This window comes from Cygnus atratus, chromosome 7, assembly GCF_013377495.2.
Source record: "Cygnus atratus isolate AKBS03 ecotype Queensland, Australia chromosome 7, CAtr_DNAZoo_HiC_assembly, whole genome shotgun sequence".
Taxonomy (NCBI): Eukaryota; Metazoa; Chordata; class Aves; order Anseriformes; family Anatidae; genus Cygnus; species Cygnus atratus.
Window position 1 is genome coordinate 31241092 of NC_066368.1, and position 9142 is coordinate 31250233.

At 55.0% G+C, this 9142-nt stretch overlaps 2 protein-coding genes across 2 annotated transcripts in view; both read right to left on the reverse strand.

The window, feature by feature from the left end:
- The window catches only part of CHAT (choline O-acetyltransferase), a 36023-nt gene extending 34345 nt beyond the window's left edge, over positions 1-1678 (reverse strand). The window contains exon 1 of the mRNA XM_035541128.1: positions 1616-1678. Coding sequence (XP_035397021.1) covers positions 1616-1678 — 63 coding nt within the window. The remainder of the gene's footprint in view (positions 1-1615) is intronic.
- A 4616-nt stretch (positions 1679-6294) lies between these two features.
- Positions 6295-7893, reverse strand: SLC18A3 (solute carrier family 18 member A3). The gene has a single exon (XM_035544117.1). The coding sequence runs from the start codon at positions 7891-7893 to the stop codon at positions 6295-6297; it is 1599 nt and encodes a 532-aa protein (XP_035400010.1).
- Positions 7894-9142: the final 1249 nt, after the last annotated feature.

Genomic DNA, 9142 nt, shown 5'->3' on the forward strand with positions numbered 1-9142 from the left:
ATGAGAAGGTACTTCATTAGTAAAGAATGTACTTAGTTTGTGATCAGTAAAACCCTGGGTTAATATTTGATAACATGATTGGTTATAAAATTGCAGAAATAGAAAATGTGCTGGTCTGCCTGTTTGTTAGCACTGACTACATACAAGAAGACCGTAATGAGAAACCTCAATAAATCTGAGTGTCACCCTGCCAAAACTCTGTTGTCGGTCAGCCTGAAACACTCCCGGAAAATGTGATAAAAAACATGTCTGTTAATACTTGCTTTATACTTATCCTGTTTGCTAAAGGAAACCAATAGGATATGGGAAGAAAACATGTTCATGCTGTCCAGACAATTGACCTTCCTTCCTTTTTTTTTTTTTTAATGTAAAATTAAGCAAGTGAAGTGTAATTAGTCATTTAAAAGCCAGAGGAATTATGGAGGCACTGGGAAAATCGGGCAATGAAGTAATCCATGAAGGACTGGGAAATTGCAAGAGGGTCTGATGCTCTAAGCACGGATCCTCATGGAGGTAGACGTGTCCCCAGTTGAGAAAGAATAGTGAGCGTGGACCATAAACTTTTGGAGAGTCTGTTCCTTTTATTAGATTTTTGCCTGTCTCCTTAAACAGGTGAAGTTCAGCTTTTTTCACTTGCACTTGATGTAACAGACATTCATTTTCAGAAGGCTGTATGACCACAGCATGATTTCGTTCAGAAGAGATGCCTGGCAGTCACCTAGTCCCACCTGCTGCTCAGAGCAAGGCTAGCTGCAGACTCCTTTGCCAGTGCATGCAGGGAGGGAGCAGGATGGAGGAAGGGCTCCGAACAGACAGCAGGGAGTGGGTGTCCTCTGAGCTGAAATCCCCGCACTGCCTTGTGACAGACACAGGAAAGTCAGTGCTGCGCTGCATTTCCCTATCTAGAAACTGAAGATGACAGATACTCATAAACAGTGTCATTGGATTACCCATTACTAACGGAGATGCAAATCCAGTTCAGCCTTTAATACTCCCTGGATCTCAGAAATAAAAGAATGGTAATTCTTCAGTTTCAAGCTGTATTTAGTCAGGAATCTGTTCTGTCACTGATTTTGTGGCTAGAGAAAATAAATGTGCCAAATTTCTTTTTGATACCTGAGTTTGGCCTGTCCTTTCTGGATAAGGTTATTGTACATTTTCATGAGTCTGCTTAAGGAAAAAAGCTTTAAACACAAAGGGATTTAAATGACTAATGATAGGCATAAACATCCGGCATCTTTTAAACCCACTTGCAAATGAATCATATGTGATAGTTTGATAGTTTTGTGCTGTTAAGAAATAATTATATGCCATCTCTGCCCATGTAGTAACGCATCTGTTTGTTGTATTGCAATATTTCACTTGGGATATTGGGAGGAGGACTGTATGTGGATATGGGAAGCACTAATATTAGTTCCTGAGTATAAACTGCTGCAGGTTAAGTAGTGTTCCCTGAAATAAAGAAAACAGCTCTAGAACAGAGCTTGGTTTACAATTATTAAATTAATATACATTAATTTACAGCATTAGTCTTACTGTCAGCTGTTAAAAGTAATCCATCTTGAACCTGCTTTTTCTTTTTTTTCTTTTTCTTTTCCCGAAAACAGTCACTTACTGTCTCATCTTTACTGGACGAATCTTTCTCCTTCTTCTGCATGTTTTTTTCTAGGACAGGCATTCCCGCATTTCTTATGATATTTTTTGTAGAGGACAAAAATGGAAGTCACTTGGGGGCACTTACAGAGCCTCACGCCTCAGTTCTGGAAATAGAAAAGATTTAAAGTCCAGTCAGTACCCATTATTTATAATCAAAATGTTCATGGGAAGTATTCCCTGCACAAGCATACACAGAAGCTTCAGAATGCAAAACTGAAGAGAAATAGAAGTACAAGATTCAAAGCTAGCTGATCTGAGCTTTGTGGAGATTGCTCTGACAGTCTGTTTGTCCCATTTCGCTATAAATTTATTTCTCCAAAACTGTCTGATGCACATAAACAGTCCCTTCTCAGCGAGAATTATTTTCTCACTCTAATCTACTTTGCAATGCATTGTGTCATGATCTGCACACTTTGTATTACTGTTAGACATTAGCTGGAGGAGAGAGGTGGCTGTTCTGTGAATATACTTGTGTCAGCACAAGTAGCCTTAAGGTTGCAGTTAACTATCTACAGATCTTGTATGTCCTCCCTTTACCATTTTATCTGAAAGCACTGCAGTCTTTAAACGTATTGATCCGCTGACACAGTGAGGTGCTGTCACCTTCGTGTTAAAGACGTGGAAGCAGTAGAAAGGGGCTCAATGGAGATGTGCCTTTCCCCCTGCAGGCTGGAAGCTCACAGGGTGTGGGTGCTTCGGGGCATAGCTCCTGGGCTGCAGGAGGGCTGGGAAAGGTGGCATACACTGTGTTTGAGTTGCTCCGACCAGCAGCCTTTCCAAACAGATCTACTGGATCTACTTATCCAGGGAGTTGGCTTATCCTGACACAAGTCGCAGAAGTCTTCTGTGATAGAGCAAATACTTCTGCGCGTGTCTCTCTGGTATTGTGCTTATCTCGGTTTTCAGCTCTAAAGATGCCTCTTACTCATTTTCTGTACAAGAATAAGCTACACCAAGACATATTTCTTTTCACATAATAGTGCCCACACCAAGCTGTTGTCCTTCAGTTACAGTGGTACAGTTAAAACAGCAGTAGTTCTGTGTGCGCAGACAGGTCTTGACAGATCACAGGAGTTTCTTTTTAATTAGTTTGTACTGTGGGTAAGCAAAATATAAAAGAAAGCATCTGTTGACTAAACAGAAAAAGTCATATTTTCTTTCTGAAACCCTTGGGACTACAAATTAAGGGCACTTGAATTACTTCTACAGCAGCTTTTAAAAACATTTTGGATAAAATGTTCAGTGTGAAGTGAAATGAAGAGGTTTGGTTAGAGATGGGCAGGGAGGGCTTTGTGTTATTCCTCTCCTGAGGAACTGGCTTGGTGATTGCAGTCTTGTACAACTTGTACACTGTCACTGACACGCTGTGTTGATCCTGTCCTGCACTGCCAGTGGGGCCATGTGCTGTGAAGTAGGTTGTGTAAGGTTGAGAGATGTCCCTGGGGCACTGCAATGAGCCACACGGCAAACTCATGTTAATCTGTCATCTGCTCAGGATTTCAACCCAGGTGAGAGACGATTTCCCTTGCCGAAAGGCCACATTAACCCGCTGCGCTGTTCCACTCTCTCTCGTGTGCTACACAAGTCTCATCACATAGCAGTGCACTCTACTCCTAGCAGCACAGGTTCAAAGCTCTGCAAATAATAGACATGTCCTGCAGCTCTTGGAAGACGGTGGCTTGCCCACTTGTAGCTGTGCTGGCTTCAGCTCCCCGCCAGCATTCAAATACCGAGCAGCCATTTTGTCTCCAGAGACCCTATTTTCCCCTAGAGGAAAACCTTGCTTTGCTGTTCTCCTCACTGGGACTTCTGTTCTTTCTTTGCTGATGTTGTTTGTCAAACTGCAGTAAATACCACACAAACTCCAGGTCCATACTGGCTCTGTGTCCGTGGGAAGTAGTGCTAATAACAGACTGACATATTTGTAAAACGAGTGATAAAGAGTTTGGTGGTGATAGAGCAAACTGTACTTTCCTCTGTCGTGTGGATGAACTGAGGCTTTGTCTCTGGTTTGGCAGCTGCCGGCTTAGCATCACACCCAATCCGATATTTGCTTAATATTGAACAAGGAAAACTGACATGAGAGAAAATCCTGCAGAAATGCACGATGACTTCAAAGTTGCTCACTCGGATAGTTGTGAGGTGCACTGTCAAAGTTATTAAGCAAAAGAAAAAAATAATCCTAGCTGTTTTTATTTACAGCTAGCTTAGCTGGCAGGCCAGGGTGAGCGGCTTAGCGGGACGGCTGCGAGTCACGGCAGGCTGGGGAGCCGGTGGCTTTTCCCGCAGCTCCCAGCAGCAGCTCAAATCCGCAACAAAAGGCACTGACCTCCCGGGTAGCTGACAGCAGACAGGCAGTGCTGTAAGCACTGTGCTTATATACACGGAGTTCTCCGTGCGGTCGGACCCGGAGGCAGCCTGCCGTACCTCGCACCGGGCGTTACACTCCCCCCTGTGCCGGTGCTTGCCCCGGGCGGTGTCAGGGAGCCCCGCTCAAAGTTCCGGGGACCACCGCTCAAAGTTCAGGGGCGCACAGGCGGGGTCGGGCCCCACGCAGCCCGCTGCTGCCGCCAGGAACCCCCGCGGCTCGCAGCCGCCACGGGAGCACGGGGAGCGCTCCCGGCACGGCAGCCCCGGGCACCGCCGGCCCTTCCCTCGCGGTGCCGCCGGGGAGGGCACCGAGCCCCCGCGGTCCCCCCGTCCCCCCGCCCGGCTCTGGCCGTCGGGGCCGCGCCGCCCGCCCCTACCTGCTGCTGCTGCTCGGGGCGCTCCGCGGCGGCTCCGGCCGGGGTACCGCCACCGCCACCTCCTCGGCGGCCGGGTCCCCTCTGGGCGAGGGCGAGCGGAGCGCGGCGCGTCCCCGCCGCCGCCTGGCTCCTCCCCGCCCCCGGCACCGCCCGGCCCGGCCCGGCCCGGCCCTGCCCTGCCCGCCCCTCCCGCTGCGCGCAACAGGCTCGCCGCCCGCCCCAGGCACCGCCGGGGGCAGCCGAGAAGCTCCCCGGAGGCGGCAGGGGGAGCTCCGGGGGCCCGCAGCTCCCCGCGGCACGGGCTGCCCGCGGGGGGCATCGCCAGCGTCGGGCCCGGCCCCGGGCCGTGCGGCACCGCCCGGCTTGCAGCGCACCGCGAAGCGGGAGGCCGCGGGTTAGGGGAACGGGGCTCGGCTCCGTTGCCCTCGGCTAGCGCCGCCGTGTCAAGGCGCCGCCGCGCTGTTCTCGGGAGCTCTGCGCCCCGGGAGCGGCGGCGCGGCCGCCCCGACGGGAGCTGCGGGGCTGCGCGTCCCGGGCGGCTCGGCTGCAGCTCCTCCGCCGCGCCCGGCTCCCCGGGGACGGCTGAAAGCCCTTCAGTAGTTGCCGCGGCTGTTCGTGTCTGTGCTTTGCTTCTCTCGACAATTAAGTCTTTTATTTCGTTTCCTAACGAGGTAGGAATTAAAATAAACGATTTTGGTTTATTTCAAAAGAAATTTGCAGAGCAAAACACGCGCCCAAGTTCCGTTGCGGATGGATCGAAGGCTTCCGCTTTTGGCGACCGTTTGCCCAAGCCCTTCTCCCCGCTTTTCTTTGTTTTCTTTAACCCCCACCGGCTGCGCTGGGCGCGTTCAGTGTGATCGCGGCAGCGTTCAGCACCACGAAAAGCCTTTCGCGGTGCTGCATTGCTAGCTGCTGGCAGTGTGACCTGCGGAACGTTTGCAATTCATGATCGGGAAAATTAAAATTAAATTCGTGTGAGAGTACGAGTTGGGACCACGGGGCCGTTTTTAGGCGACGGCCAGCGTGTTGGCAGTGCAATGTTGTTTGCTCGGCTCCGTTAACGTATGTTTTAAAGAATGAACGAGAGCATTTCCTACGGGGTTTTCCTGCTGGGCAGTTTGGTACCCGATGCGATCGGTGTTAGGAGGAATTGTTACCGTAGGGGTTACACTGAGTAAAACCAAGCTCCCTCCCTCGAGCAGCCCACAACAACGAAACAAAGACAATCGATCCCCTTCAGTTCCATTTATTCAGGTTCTATTATTCTTGTAGTTCGGACTTCAACATAATACAGCATATTGCACTTACCAGAGAGCAGCACAAGAGAGAAAAAAAAAAAAAGTACAATACTTCAGTTTATTCCCAAGGAAGAACAAGACATTGTGATAGTTGTTGCTCTTCTTAAATATATGAAACCAACTGAAAATCTAAGTATATGTACACCAGATTTATTAAGTCCCTGAATACACCATTTGAAATTTTACACAGACTTTTTTGCTTTTCTATTTTTTTTTACAGATATACATTATGTCACACAGTTTCAGCTCGAGAAAACTTTGCACAATTATATCCCAGCTACGAGGCTGGTTTTTGTTGGTTGTTGTTGTTATTTTTTTTTTGTTTGTTTGTTTTGGAAGGACCCCCCCTAGACTTAGGCCAATGATCACTGTGATAATTTTCTTCAGGATTGCCTCCCCAGACACACCTCGCCAGAATGCTGAAGGAAATACCGATTAAAATAAGTCTAGAAGAAGAAAGCCATTACATCATGACAAAGGTTAAACTGTATATATTGCACGTCGGTACAGAAACAGAACGCAGTAATACTCTCATCCCCCTCCTTTCCCCTCTCCCACGCGTCCCTCCTTGTTCCCAGGTTGCGTGGGAGAACCTAACTGTACTCGTAATCTGATGAGTCCTCCTCAGACACCCCTGCCAGGTATCTGTGGTAAGAGTCCGTGCCATTCTCCTCTGTCTCACCCACTGGCCGAAGGCTTTTGCCCACGCCTTTGCGCTCCTCCATTTTGATGGTGTCGTAGAGTCCCTTAGGTCCTTCTTCAAGGAGGATGTTCCTCTCCGAGTGAGAGGGTTTCATTTGGCAGACGTTTTTGAGGAAGAGGAGGACAGGGGCGTAGAGCACGTTGGCGAGCCCCATTCCCAGGTTGAGCTGCGCGAAGCCCATGGTGTGCACGATCTGGCCGGCCACGATGGGCCCCAGGGCGTACGCCACGGAGTAGGAGATGTCCGCAATGGCGTAGACGCTGCCGTAGACGGAGACGTGGCGCACGTCCACCAGGAAGGCCAAGGTGGGCAGCAGGGCCGTGTCCACCAGTGCGATGCCAAAGCAGATGCCGCAGAGGGGAACGATGACCTGCCCGAAATTCCTGCAGGCGGGCACCAGGCAGGAGCTGGCGCCGATGATGGCCATGCCCAGGGCCCCGTAAAACCACTGGAGGTGCGGGTACGCAGCGGCCAGCCGGACGGTGACGTAGACGCCCAGCACGTGGGGGAAGAAGGCGGGCAGCCAGGTGAGGCCCACCTCCCACTCGCTGGCCCCCATCGACTCCTTCATCCAGTTGGCGATGGTGGGCTCCAGGAAGGCCAGGGGGATGTTGCAGGTGGTCAGCGCGCCCGCCACCACGGCGATGTAGGGGTCGACCATGAGGCGGTGGATCGGGGTGCCCACGGGCATGTTGGCCCGCGCCCCGGCGCCGCAGGGCGGCTCGACGGCGAGCAGCAGCAGCCCGTCGAGCAGGCAGACGGCGGCCAGCACCAGGAAGGGCACCCGCTTGCCGGCGAACTGGTAGAGGACACCGCCGAAGGGGGGCGCGGCCAGGCTGCCGAAGGAGATGCAGGCCAGCGCCGTGCCCAGGGCGCGGCTCCGCGCCGGCTCCTCCGAGTAGCGGTCGGCGATGAGCGCGATGCCGGCCGTGTCGGCGAAGGCCGAGCCCAGCCCCTGCAGGCTGCGCGCCGCGAACAGCGTCGCGTAGTTGGCCGCGAAGGCGAAGGTGAGCGTGGAGAGGAACATGACGGCCAGCCCGGCCAGCAGCGGCAACTCGTAGCCCACGCGGTCGATGAGGGTGCCGCTCAGCGGGTTCACCAGCAGCTGCAGCATGGCCTTGGAGGCGAACAGCACACCGATCTGCACGTCCTCGTTGCCCCCCGTGGCCGGCGGGTACCGGGCGGGCAGCAGGCTCCGGTTGCCGCCGCCGCCGCCGCTCTCGTTGGCCCCCGCGGGCGCGGCCGGGCCGGCGGCGCCCCCTCCGCCGCGCATGGCCGCGATGTAGTCGGGGACGATGGGCACGATGACCATGTAGAGCATGTTGTCCAGCAGCAGCGCCACGCACACCACCAGCAGCAGCAGCCGCCGCTGCCGCCGCGCCTCCCCCATGGCCGTGCCCAGCCGCCGCCGCCGCTCGCCCACCGCCTCCGAGAGCCGCGCCACGGCGGCCCGCGCCCGCCCCGCCGCCCCCGCCTCTGCCTCCGCCATCGCCGGCAGCGCCGCCCCGCCGCCGCCCGCAGGGGGCACGGCGGGGGGGCCCCGCCGCCTCCTCCTCCTCCTCTTCTTCTTCCCCCTCCTCTTCTTCCTCCTCCGCCGCCGCCGCCGCCCGAGCCGCCCGCGCCGCCGCCGCCGCTCACCTCCCCGCGGCCGCCGCCAGCCCGCGCCGCCGCCGCCGCTGCGAGGCGGCTCGGCGGGGCCGTCCCTCCATCACCACACTAATAAGCGCCGCGCACCGAAACCCCACCCGCGCCCCCCCGCCCGCCCGCCGCGCCCCGCCCCGCCGCGCGGCGCCCAGCGGCCGCGGGAAGGGGGCAGCGGGGCCGGCCGGCACGGGGGGGCCCTGCCCGCCCGCCCCCAGGGGTGCTCTCGCCGCCCCGACGGCGCGGCAGCGCGGAGCCTCCGCGGGTCGGCGGCCGCCCGTCGACGGCTCGGCCCCTCCGACACCGTCCCGGGTCCCCGCGGCGCGGCAGGGGACAGAGCCCGAGGCCGTGCCCGTCCAGCGTAGCGCCCAGGCGGGCAGGCGGACGGACAGACAGCCGAGACGAGCCGCCGGCCGCCGGGCCGTTACCGGCTCCTCGAGCTGTGCCCGGCCGGGGCTGCGGCTGGAAGCCCCGCGGGGCGGGCGGCATCGCTCAGCGCAGCGGCTTCGGTGTTGCTTCGTGGCTTCCCCACGAAGCAGAGGGGAAATTTCGTTACTCCCGTAACCGAAACGTTACACGTGGGCTGATCCAAGGGGGCTATCTGCCGAAGACTCTGTGAAATGACTGGATCTCCCAGCCCAGCGGTTCCTGGGTGGATGTGGAGTTCGGGCGCCTTCATTTGCTTGCGTAGCTGGGCTTCCGCAGCTGAAAGGGAGGTGATTTATCTGTCAGTTGCAGAGTCTTGCTCTGTTGCAAGAGAACTGTCTAGATGACCAACAAGACTTTAAGACAGATCTCTGCATGGAGTGGCATACAGAATTGTGCTTACACACGAGTGGAGGCTTAAAGCACACTTCATAGTACCCCAGGACATCCATATTGTCGTTGCTATTGTTATTCCGTATTTGTTTATTGCCCGATGTAAAACTACAGAAATACACCACTGACAATAGGGACAGAGCTCTCGAGCTGGGACTCTGAAGGAGCCAGTATCCTAACGCTCCAAAAGCCTGCTTCAGGGTGTAGGAGCATAGAAGGAGAATAGAAGAGTCTGACTGGAAGGGTGCTGAGCTGAAGGCCAGGGCTGCTGCACTTGG